Below are 12609 nucleotides of genomic sequence, written 5' to 3'. Positions count from 1 at the left end.
GGGGGGGGGGTGTCCGCAGAGACTAACAGGCAGAGACAGGCAGGAAGTGGGACCTGTCCTGAGCCAAAGGAGCTCATTCCAAGACTGAACCGAGTCTCCCAAAAATGTTTAAGAAACTCTCTGTGGTCCCTGCTGGGATGGTCGCCCCTCAGCTTTGGGAGAGTGGGGTGGGGACCCCCCGGGAAGGGCTGTCGAGGTCCGGGCTCCAGGGGGGTGCCCCTCTGGGCACCGTGCCCAGAAGGCAGCAGATGTAGGCCTGAGCGCTAGCAGCTGAGAGCAAGTGGGTAGACAAGAAGGCATAGGAGGGCACGCCCAGGTCCAGGGAGGTGGCCCTGGGGATTCTGGCAGCTGGTCCCCAGGCCTGACCCTGGGACCCTGCTGAGCTTGTGTTTCTGGTGCTTCCTGTTATTATTAGTGTCGCTATTACTAATGAGGATTGTTGTCAATATTAATACACGCGTGTGGATTCCGGAACTCAGAGGCAAGGCTCCTCCTACTTCCCTATTTGCTGCCTTCTAGGCTCCCTACCTCTTCCCCCACATGGTAAACCACTTCCAGAGTCAGGAGGTGACTTCTGGTTCAATCCCCAGGCTCCATTCATTCCATCCCCTATGGTGCAGGGCCTGCCACTGACCCAGCCCCCACCGCGTGCCTCCAGGAGGGGAAGTTACATACTGAGGGCCGGGAGCCTGCCAGGCTCTGTAAGAAGCACTCACGCAAAATAGCCCTATTACTAATCCATTTTACAGATGAAGAGGCTGAGGATTTGGGGCTTATTAAATAGCTACGGACTCACATCCGTCGGGCTCCAAAATGGAGGTCTTTTCCTCTGCATGCATGAACGTGACTAACTCACAAATACTTATCACAAGTTTTCTTTCCCTCCCTTCCCTTCTTTTTTCCCTAAGACACCCAGCATGGGTCCCTCCGCCTCCTCTCCTTCTCCCCCTCCTGACTCTGTCAAGGGCTTCAGTCCTCTCTGTGGCATAAAGTATCCCATCCTGTCCCTAAAACGCCAGGCAGGGAGGCTGCTGAGGGCCATGACCACTGCGGGGTGGCACAGGCTGTCCCGTCCATGCCCCGCTGGTGCGAGTGCCCCCAGTTTTCCCAGAGCAGCGCCGACCCGCCTCACCGGCATGGTCCTCCCTCCCTCTAGGCTCCTTCCCTTCCAAAGTCCCTCCTCATCTCACTGCACCAGTTTCCTGTCCACACACCAGGAGTAAATGGGAGATCACTCTGGGGTGGGGAGTGGGGGTGCAGAGTGTAAACTGCAGAGCGGGGCTTTCCAGGAGGTGGGAGTGGGGGGATGTTCCCAGAAAAGCACAGGGACAAGGCTAAGGTTTGGACCAGTTACCCGCCTCCAGACAGTGATTGTGCAATTCTCAAAACCCCTTGGTTTCTGGGGAAAAACAAGGAAGCCCTCTCCAGAGTCTCCCCCAGGGTCTGCGGGTAATGGAAATGTAATCGGACAGCAGGACACAGAGAGTTGAATGGCAACCCAGAGAAAAAATTCACTGGGATTCCATGCCACTCCGGTCTCGAAAATGGGGGCATAAGAGAGGAGGCTGGAGCACGTCTCCTAAAGCCTGGGGAGAGACTCAGGAGGAACTGGGTCAGGAGGGACTCAGGGTCTTGTGAATAGATGTCATATTCGTGGAAACTCCGTGGATGCCGAGCTAGGGATCTGGTGGTGACCAGGGATGCACAAATCATCTAATCTTCTGGTGAGCAGAGGATTCCACTCCCACAAGGCTGGGGAGAGACGCCGAAGGCAGCACTGGAGAGCAGAGTGGAGACAACCAACTTAGTGCTGCTGGGGACTCCATGGAAAAGCAGAGAACACTGGGGACCATACTTGAGATCCCTCTCCTGAGACAGCGTCTGTGTGCACAGCCTTCTGCTTGCCCAGTGAAGTGGCCCCCCTACAATTTACAAGCCCGCTGTCAACGTGGCCATGGTTGAAAATTAACTTCCATAAGTTTACAAATAAATTACATTCAGACAAAAGAGATAAGTACTCAAAAAACGCCTCCCTTCCTAAGTGGTTTACTGACGTTCACCGTTGTCTCCATGGTGATGGCCATTTACTTCTACGGCACCTGTTTCGTGGACCGAGTCTACAAGGGTGCCCTCCGGCATGCTGCTCCCACTCTGCGTGGGGACAGCTGGAAAATCAGCCACACTGGGAGTGTGCACATCTCAGAAAAGCCAGATGCTACAGGTCAGGTCTTCCCTGCCCCCATCCCTCCCCCCACTCCCAAAGCCACTGTTAAACATTCACCACGAGTGTTTTCTCCCCCTGACACTCACAAGGGCTCATGCAGGAGAAAGGAGGGGAGACCAATGTGTCCCTGATGGTAAATGGCAGGAGCAGACACCTGGCCCTCGCCCCGGTGGTGAGCGCACAGGTACTGACTGAGAGCCCGCCTCTAGCAACTTCCGAGCGTGCACTGAGTCACCCTCCTGGAAGGTGTTTCCAGAACCTCTCTAAAATCTCTTACTGCTTTTTAATAAGCTTTCCTTGCCAGAGCTCCGCTGTTCTCACCCTTCAATGAAGGCTGTCTGAGCACAGCTCCCTGGTTCCTGGAATGGGGAAGATGATGTCATTCAACACCACCCCCACAGCCAGCTGTCCATCCCTCACCACCTTACAGGAGGCTGAGCTGGAGGCTCCTCAGACTGGGAGGGCCCTCCCGGAGTCATCCTGGTCAGTCCGCTGCCTTAGGGTCAAAGTATGCCAGTCCTGTGTTCTGCCAAAGGTCTAACCCTCTATCTGGTACAGATGTTCATGAAAGTGTCCAAACAAACAAGGGGATGAATGGTCTTCCTGTAGTTCTCTGTCTCCCTCACCATTCAATCCCCTCTCCCCCTGTATCCCTGCCCATCCCCAAGAGCCCACCCCCACCCAAAGCATTTGTCCCTGGTTCCCTCAGTCCCACGGTCTCTCCTTTCTCTTCCCCACCTCTGGCAAGACAGAGCCAGCGATGCCCGCACCCTTTTGCAAATACCCAAGCCAACCAGAAGGGCTTCCTAAGCTGTGAGTAACTAAGCAGGGTTTCAGGGCTTCCCCAGTTAAGAAACTTGAAACCCAGGTACTTTGAGGTGCACCCATACACCACACTTCATGCCGGCTGCAGGGTAGGAGCAGGGAGAGTTAGGAAGCCTCCGGGGAAAAGAGGCAAACAGAAGGAAATGCATGGGCCCTCAGCAGACACGTGGCTGGCAAGGCAGAGGCAGGTAGAACTATGTTCCTCAGAAGACCGTCACCCCCTGGGCCAGACACACTTCTGCCTGTGACTGCTGCAGGCATCGTGTGTGCAGGTCAGCCGCCTGATCCCCTCCAGGCAGCTGAATTGAAAACGTGATGCTTTGGGCTCCCCGAGGGCTGAACTTGGACCCAGGGATAAAAGCCCTAGGGAACAAAAATTGGGGCCCGCAGAAGAAATATCTCTTGGACAGAGGCCAAATGGACTGCTATGGGAGGTAGTAAGACGCCATGGGAGGTATTCAAGAGGTTGGAACATCCTTGGTTAGGAGCGCTGAGGAAGGAATTCAGAGAGCAGAGACACAGCCTAATGTCCTCAGAGTCAAGCCTGCCTGGATCAACACCTGCATTATTACCTTTGTGGCCTTGGTCAAGATAGCTACTTCCTCAAGCCTCTGTTTCTTCATCTGCACAATGGGATAGTGCACGACTTCATGGGACTAAGCAAGGATTAAAGAAGACAGAAATACCGGCAAGCACCTGGCACCTAATGGGCGCGCAATAAAAGTCCATCCCCTTTCCTTTAAATCAGGCCGGGGGGGGGGGGGGGGGGGGGGGGGGAGAGGGGCGAGGGGAGTGTCAATACATGAGATGCCCTCGAAGGTCTGATACCCCAGAGCAGGGCTCTGAAACCCTTCCTGGTGGCTGAGAAGGAAGGCACACACCGGGGAGAGGGAAGTCGGGGGGAGGTAGAGGAGGGCGCTGAGCGTGGCTGGGAACCTTCAGGGAGGTCATCCCAGCCAGTCCCGGCTTTGCGCTCGCCTGCCTTCCGGAACGAGAGGGGAAAGCAGGCCTCGGGGCCTAGGAGGCGGTTCCCCATCCGCAGGGGGACCGAGTGGGATTGGCTGCCCCTTCCGGCCCGCCCGCCGCTGGTCGGAGATGGGAGGGAGGAACTGGGGGGGCTGGGGCAGCCTCCAGCCCGCGTCCTGGCCCCGCGCCGCCCCTCCGTGGAACCACAGCCACCACAGCCTCGGGTCTTACAGTCGCTTTATTGTGCTAACACACCGCTCGGGAGCTCAGACCTTACACGCAACCATCCAGTCCAGACCCGTACCCACTCTCCGACCCCGGGGCCCTCCGCCTCGGCTGGGGACGCCGCCCCCGGCCTCCACCACGCTCGGCGCTTCCCCTCTCTCCCCACCCCCCGCCGCTGGGGCGGGGGCGCGGCCTCCCGCGCGGGTCCCGGGGAGCCGCCTCGGGCCGCGGCGACCCGGACGCCGGGCCGCGGCGGGCGCGGGGCGGAGCGCGTCCCCAGCTGCGGGCGGGGCGCCCGGCGGCGCGCTCACACCAGGAGGCCGTCGGTGCGCTCCCGCGGCCCCTCGGCGCAGTCGGCGGGCTCCGCGCTCTTGACCTTGACGTAGACCGGGGAGGGGCCCGCTTCGCAGGCGGCGGCGGCGGCGGAGGCGCAGGGCGCCAGGGCCACGTCCTCGGGGCCGCCGCAGGGCGGGGGCGCGTACTTGCGGCGCAGGGAGCGGCTGACGGTCTGCGTCGGGTACCCCAGCAGGTGGGTGACGCTGCGGCCGCGCCCGCTGGCCTTGCACCCGGGCGCCTCGGCGTCCTCTCTGTGGAAACAACAGGCGGGCGGGTGAGCGGGCTCCTCAGGGCGCGGCGTGGGCACGGCCTGGCCGGAGCGGGGGCGCTGGCAGCCTCTCGGCCCCGCAACCTCCCTCCACCTGCTCCTCGCCTCTCCCTCGGCCTCCACCTGCTCTCCTCTGCCTCCTCGCGGCCGGCGACCCCGCGGGCGCCCTCGTCCCCTTCCGTCCTGCGCACGGCCGCCGGCCTAAACGGGGAGCGCGGCTCGGAGACCCAGGAGGAGCCGCCTTACCTGTCCTTCTCTCTCCTGCGCTAACACCAGCCTTGCCCTCGCTTTCTCCTCTCCTCACGTCTGCCCCTCAGCCTCCTTCCCCATCTTTCCCTCCACCCCCAGAGCACTGCGGTCATTAGCACTACTGACTAGTCTTGTTCTATTTTTATTTCTAGTCGGTTTCTAATATAAGTTATTAGCACTATCCTTACTATCGACTCTTCTTAAATAATGTCCAGAATTGTCACCGGCGCCAAAAAGGGAAAACATGAAAAAATGAAAAAATACAGTCCCTGCCCTCCAGGAGCTTACAGTCTAGACAAGATGGACAGAGAGGTGCTCAGACAGGAGGGAGACGGAGGGCAGGGCAGCAGAGGTGAAGACTGGCGCGGGAGGGGGAGAGAGGAGCCACGGCGGGTGGCAGGTCGGCATGCTGCGGTCCGGCACTCCTGGCGATGGCCGGCAGGGTGGGGGTGGGGGTCCCGGCCGGCCGGTGGCAGGCAGGGGTGAGGAGGGCCGCTCGGCAGCATGCAGCATGCATCAGGTTTTACCTGATCTCACTAGCCAAGTCGCCGCAGGCCCCTCCGCTGACCCCGCCGCCGTTGCTGTAGCCGAAGGCACCGCGGGCGCCGCCGGCCCCGGCGCCCCCGCAGCAGCAGCAGACGAGCCCCCAGATGCCCACCAGCAGACAGCCCAGCATGAGCAGAGAGCCCAGCACTGCGCCTATGATCATGCCTATGCGCCGGGAGTCTGTGGAGAGAAGTGGAGACTGTCAGGCTTTCTGCAGCCGGGCAGGTGCCTCCCTAACCAGGAGGTGCCCGGGGCAGCTCTCTGTGGGGAAGAGAGCAAGTGTCCCGGGCTCGGGGTGTGAGGGGGTCTCTGGGTCCTGGGACACCCAGGAAGGAAGGGCGAGGAGATGCAAGTCACCCTGTACATGTGCGTGTTTCTGCCAGGGCTTCCCAGCCCTGACGGAAATGGGAAGGCAGAGCCGACTGAGGCCCCAGACACAGCCCAGGCTCCTCCAGCCCCAGGGCCCCCAGGGCCGCTGCTGCTGCACCCACCTGAGACCTTCACCTCCACCACGCACACACTGTAGCCCACGTGGTTGGCCACGGTGCACTGATAGAGCCCATCATCTTCGCGGGAGATGTCCTTCAGCACCAGGTCGCCGTTGTTCAGACCTGAAACTGAAACAGCGCCGGAGGGGCTATAGCAAGGCGGGGGTGGGGGTGTGTGTGGGGGGGTGCCACCCCAGCCTAGGCCACTGCCGGTGGGGATGGAAGGAGGCAAGGCATATGCACTGGCAAGTGCGCGCACGCACATACACACACACACACACACACACACACACAGGCCCACCCCACTCTCCCAGTGAGTCGCTCCCCTGTCTAAAACAGAGAGCCAAGACAGGCCCCTCTCCAGCAACGGGACAGAGACACCATTAAGTCACTTTGTGACCTTAGGGAAATATATCCCCTCTCTGGACCTTGGTGTCCTGACTGGTACAGTGAGGACAAGGTGAGACCAGAGGAATTCTAAAGGTCCCTCCAGCTCTGAGAGTCTCTGTTGAGTGGCCGGCCATGTGTGCCCGCTGAACCCTCCCACGCCCCTGCAAGGTAGACATCATCATTCCTCTTCCCCATGCGGTGAGACGAAGGCACAGAGGGGTACCGTCGGCTGCGGGGGGGCTTGCAGCCAGTCAGTGCAGCCACCATGACTCAAGCCCGGCTCTACCTGTGTGTGTCCCCTGCGCCCTCTGCCCCACGGTCCCGCTGCTCACCCAGCCCCACCTTGGTTCAGGGAGCTGTGGAAAGATTCCTGGTAAGAGAGCTCCGAGTGGAAACTGTGTTGCGAGTGGTAGGAGCCAGCGCGGTAGGGGTGGGTGTGCCCGCTGATCTTGGCCCACTTGTAGGAGAGAGGCGGGGTGCCTCCGTTGGCAAAGCACTTGAGCACCACGTCGTTGCCGTGAGTCATGTGGCCCTCAGACCAGCACAGGGGCACCGCGGGCCGTGCTGTGGAGAAGTGGGCAGGTGTGAGGGGGGTGGCCATCAGAGGGGCTCTGGGTCCGGGGGAGGGGCGCCCGGAGGAGCCCGGCGGCCATACCTTGGACAGTGACGATGACCTTCCGGCTGGCCATGGTGGTCTTCTTCACCCGACACTCATAGGTGGCCGTGTCAGACACCTGCAGGTTCATGAGGTTGATGGAGGCGTCATACTGGCTGGGGTCTGAGGCTGCAAAGCGGACCCTCTGCTGCAGGTGGGGAAGGTTGCCGTGATTGATCCTCTTGTCCTGGTAACTAAGGAACTGTGGAGAAAGGGAGAAAACAGAAGCGGTGACCCAGGCACAGCTGAGGAAGGCCGTGTGGCTCGGCAGCCTCGGCATTTCACTGAGCTTCTTGGAGACTCTTTTCTCTGCTGAAAGCTGGTGAAGATGATACCTGGCCCATTAACCTTAGTGAATGTGTGAGAGCAGATGAGATCAGGCGCTTTGGGAAGTACAGGGTCCCCTGCTCCCTGGAGCAGGTGGGAGAAGGCGGACTCACTGTAATTTGTGACTACGGAGCCCTCATCCCTGTCGCCTCATTCCCAGACAGGCCACTGGGGAAGTTCAAGGGCTTCATTTTCTTATCTGCCCTCCTTTTCCCCTCAGGGTGTTGGCTGGCCGAAAGGTAGACACTGTGCTGACATGTAGGGTAAGGGGAACCCTGAACCCGGCACTCACCACATTCTCCCGGTGTGAGGGGTCTGAATTGACCTGCATCCACTCGATGTCCAGCCCATTAGGACCATAGTCCTCAGGGTCCAGGATGTAGGGGCAGCCCAGCCTCACGTTATCGCCTTCCGCCAGGTACAGGATCTCCTGGCCATCCCCGTTGATCCGCACAGCAGACAGCAGTGCTAGGGGAGGGGCGGGGCAGAGGGGGCGGGGGAGAAAACCAGGGAGCAGGGCAGTCAGCCTCAGCCCCTCTCTCCCCCCCATCCTCCGTGGAGTGGCCTGGGGTGGGTGGTTACTCTCAGGGATTGGTCTGTGCATGCCTGTGCATACTTGCATACACATGTCTGTGCCCTATGACTGTGGGTTGCATCCGAATTCTGCGTGTATGTATATGGCTGTTATGTGCGCTTGCACGTACGCGTGATGGTGTATGCACGTGTGCATGTGTGCACGTGAGTGTATCGTGTGCTTATGAGTGTGTGTGGCTTAGGTATACTGTAGAGATATTCGTGCATATGACCAGGTAGAGTATCCTGTATACTTACGTGTGTGTGTGGGGTGTGTGTGGGTGGGTGGGGATGTGGGTGGGGATGTGGGTGTGTGTGGGTGTGTAGGCACAGGAAACGACCAGAGTTGAATGTTCTGATGGAAAAGGCTGGCTTGTGAAAAGGGGCCTCTGTCTGGGCCAAGTGAGTGCTCCTGTGTGGAGGCAGGATGGACACCATGTCCTCTAGGGTCCCTTCCTCAGCCCGAGGAGCAGAAGACTTGACGTGACTGTGTTTGTCTCTGTGGATGACAGTGTGTGTCTGTGGCTGTATGCTTGGGCGTGGCCACGTGCGACTGGCTGGGTTGGTGCTCTGAGTGATGGTTCATGCCTGTGCGTGACAGTGGGCATCGGGGCCCAGGGGCCCAGCGTGTTTGTGCGGTGCCGCTGATGGCATGTACCTGGGAATATGGCCACCTGTGTCTGGAGGACAGGCTGAGCCCTGTGTGATGACATACGCCGTTGTGGATTTTGTGTCCTTCCCGTGGTGCCATCTATGGCTCAGGCACAGCCGCCCATACCTGCTGGCTCCAGCTGGGGCCCCTCCCCCTGCTAACAGCCCCGGCTCCACTGAGCTCCACTGAGTCAGCCAGGCTGAGGAGCCAGGATCTGGAAGCTCAGGATTGAGCTCCTTGCCTTCCCTCCCCTGAAGCCCCAGGCAGGCGCTAGCCCCAACCGGTTGGACCCAGAGAGGAATACGGAGCATGGAGGCGGGGGTGCCAGGGCCCCAACCTTGGCAGGCAGGGCAGGCAGGCTCCACCCCCAGGCCCCCACAGGGCTCCCTACCCAGGCCCCTGGCCCAGCCTGGCTCGCTCTCCTGCTGCACTCCAGGCAGCCAGCAAACCCTCTCGGCAGCTCCCTCTGCTCTGCTCTCCTCCGGGGACCGTGTCCATGTTAGGGCGTCTCCCACGTACAGCTTCACACGGTCACAGCCACACATCGGCACACTCACACGCCTACGTCCCCATGCAGGTCTCACTTTGCTACCCACACAGACACCATCAGATCCAGACAGACACACATCTGCACACAAATGCAGGTGCACAGTCCTCCAGAAGACGAGCGGCCCCGCCCACTGCACACCCCCATGCGTATCCATTCAACACTGCCCATGCCTGCGGGAGCTTCGTTTGCTTCCAGAGAGCCAGCAGGGGCCCTTTTAACACCCGCAGACACCCTCAGGCATCACCGAACCCCAGAGCAGGCGGGCTGGCCACAGGGCACTAGCGGAACCTGGTGATGCCTCCTCCAGCCCCGAGGCCAAGGGAACACCAGCCCTCTTGAGATAAGGATCCTGGTGCTGACTGCCAGCTCCTGGGGCAGCGGGAGGCACACTGGGGATGAGCCAGGGCCCGGAGAGCACAGGCTCCACCCTGGGAAGGGCTGGAGGACTGTCCCCATACCCAGGGGGCTGGCCCAGCAGGAGGGTAGGTCTGCAGGGGAGGGGGCTGGGGAAGGAGGGGACAGGCTGAATGAGAGTGCCTCCACCCTGCACTAGGCAGTGTCTTCCCCTGTCCCTGGGCCAGGGAGCCTCACCCCAGCTTGTCAATCTCCCAGAAACCTCTCAGCCTCCGCCCTGTCCGTGGGGCTCCAAGCCTTCCCACACCCCCTGCTCCTCCGAGGAACCTGTCCTGCTCTTGCCCCTCGGTCCTTCTTGCTCCTGCACTGAGGAAGTATTGCAGGGAGCGAGGGGCATGCGAGGGAAGAGAGCCAGGGAGAGAGAGCTGGTCAGGACTCCCTGGAGAGAGGGAGGGAGCATGGGGGCCGTGATGATGCATTGGGCCTCCCACCTCCTGCAAAAGCACCAGGGCCTGGGCACCCGTCTGCTCACAGCTTGTAAATCCTTCGTGCATTTCCCAGCTGCTTCCACGGCTCCTCGCCCTCCCTCTGGAGGTGACAGAGGAGAGAGAGGCTGGTGGAGCACAGACACACAGAGCGAGGGTCTGTCCTCCACACCCACGGCTCACACCACACCCACGGACCTGTCCCAGGTCCCCAGAGCACATCTGGGGCTTCACGAGTGGACCCTGCTCTCACCACCCTGCCAGTAATGCTGTGTGTCTCTCTCTTTCTCACACACACACACACATGTGCACACATGCACGTGCACAGAGGCTGAAAATGCTCCCTGAGTTCCTCCCACAAACCCCCTCCTGCGAATCCAGACCCCAGCAGGGTCTCACAGCCGCTTCCAGCAATGCCTGCACACAATGGCTGGGACCCCCCCAGCCCCATGCAGGCAGTCACCCCATCTACCTCTGAGCCCTGCCCTCAAGGTGTGCCCCGAGGGGTCAGGGGACTCTGGGAGGTGCTGTCCCCAACGCCCCCAGGCCTCATCCTGGGGGGCGGCGCTACCCTGGAGCTCTCGAAGCACGGCCAGACTACCAGGAGGTTCTGCCGTCTCCCAGGCCAACTCCCTGCCCTTGGCTCTAGCCTGGGGGTGGGCGTGGGTCCCACCCGTGGGAGGAAAAGGGGTCTTTCCAGGGCTTCCTGCTGGCGCCCCCGCCGCCGCGCACCTGACGCCCTGCCCCACCCCCAGATCCCCAGGCTCCCAGGACAAGCCCAGCACCCCGTGCACAGCGTGTGCGTGCATGTTCGAGCCCTACACGGCTCACAGACACCGTAAAGATCCATCGAGACTTGTGCCCCAAACCCTCAGGCACAGGGCTGTCCTGGCTCCATCCGCAGTCAGGTGGCAGCAGGGCCTCAGACCACCTCCCAGGCTCCTCTGCGGGGCCCCTTGCGGGCCGTTGCCCTGCCCTCCTGGCATCGCGGGGCTGCCCCAGCGGATGCCCGGCCCCATACCTGGGCTCAGGCACACGAGCAGAAGGTGGAAGGCTCCTCGGACTGCCATGTCTCTAGGCTTGGTGTTTCCTCCGCCTGGGCTGGGTGTCCCTGGGGCCAGCGGCGGCGGGGCGGGTGTGTGGGGACGGGTGGAGGGCAGGGGAGCGGAGGGCCCAGACGCTGCCCGGGGTGGCAGGAAGGTGCAGTGAGTGCCGGGGCCACAGCCGGAGTTATTTCTATAGGAGGGAGGGGGCCCTGTCCCCGCCTTGGGGAGGAGCCCCGGGAGCCCTAATTATCGGGGTGACAGTGACCTACCCAGGCATTACCCAGCCCTCACCCAAGCTCTTCCCTGTCCTGAGAGTGGCAAGGAGAGGCCAGCGGGACTTGTAATTAGGCACCAGTTAAGCTACACTTCCTCCTGGCCCGTGCTCGGGGTAACAACAGCCGCCTGGTTTTACAGCGTCCACGGAGCTCCCCTCACCACTCATTTGTTGCCTCCCCTCCCCCCCCCCGGGGAAAGGGGGGAGAGGAAGGAGAGGCAGGCTTGGGGAGGAAAGGTGGCCAGGCTGTGAAGGGTTAACCCTGACCCAGGGACACAGGGGTCTGACCCAGCCTCTCCTGCAGGCTCATCCCTGACCCTGGGGGAACCTCCTCACCCCAGCTGAGGTCTGTGGGAAGGGGCAGCAGGGAAGGGGACATGGGCTGGAGGGAAGGCCCAGGTAGATGAAAGACACCCAGGGGAGTCCAGCCCGTCTTCCCCCTGAGGCCTCTGGCCCTTCAAAGGGAGTTGGGCCCCCCAGAGCTGAAAGAGAGAGGTGTGCATGGGAACGGGGTCTTCCCCTGGCTGTCCCTCGGGAACCATGTCCCCCGCCCCTACCTGAGTTGAGGCCAGCCCCGAGTGCAGGGGTCCCTGGGAGCAGGGGACGCAGGAAAGACCAGAGGGCCTGGGAAAGGGGCGTGCCCACGTGTGCACGCCGGTGGATGTGTGTGTACCACGTCTCTGCTTCTGCACACCTTTCAGGGATCACCTGGTGTCCTTGCTTCCATGCACAGGAGGGGAGACTAGGCCCCTCACGACCTGGACTGCTCACTGGGGTGATCTGGGCTGGCTGGAGCTGGGTGGGTAGGGGAGGAGGCAGAGGGAGAAGGCGGAGGACCAGCCCCTGCTTGTTGAGCGGGGAGGGGGTCCCAGGACCGCCCCACCCACGATGGTGGGGGTCAGGTCCTGTGAGGCCCCATTCAGCAGCTTGGGTCCCTCAAAGGGGCCACAGGGAGGGCAGGGGTGAAGAGCCTTGAGGAGAGTTCCGGGCTCAGGGCCAGTGCAACGAGGAAGCGTGAGGAGTCCACGCGCCTCTGCACTCCAAAACCCTCTACCCACCCCTTGGCAATGACAGGGTGCCCTAGGTCCCAACAGAGGTACCAACGAATATCCTTATTTCCTTGTTTATTTTGAGGTTTATGAGATTGTCCTGCACCCCCAGGAGAGCAAGGAGCAT

At 61.3% G+C, this 12609-nt stretch overlaps 1 protein-coding gene across 1 annotated transcript; it reads right to left on the bottom strand.

Moving 5' to 3' along the window:
- Positions 1-4547: 4547 nt before the first annotated feature.
- Positions 4548-11183, bottom strand: VSIG8 (V-set and immunoglobulin domain containing 8). The gene is made up of 7 exons (XM_039246506.1): positions 11135-11183; positions 7792-7967; positions 7173-7374; positions 6860-7081; positions 6131-6250; positions 5621-5819; positions 4548-4827 (listed from the first exon to the last, which is right to left on the bottom strand). The coding sequence occupies exons 1-7, from the start codon at positions 11181-11183 to the stop codon at positions 4548-4550; spliced, it is 1248 nt and encodes a 415-aa protein (XP_039102437.1).
- Positions 11184-12609: the final 1426 nt, after the last annotated feature.

The sequence above is a fragment of the Hyaena hyaena genome, unplaced genomic scaffold (assembly GCF_003009895.1).
Source record: "Hyaena hyaena isolate Hyena2069 unplaced genomic scaffold, ASM300989v1 scaffold_281, whole genome shotgun sequence".
Taxonomy (NCBI): domain Eukaryota; kingdom Metazoa; phylum Chordata; class Mammalia; order Carnivora; family Hyaenidae; genus Hyaena; species Hyaena hyaena.
Note: the sequence above shows the minus strand (reverse complement) of the source record. Positions and strands in the feature narration are given on the sequence as shown.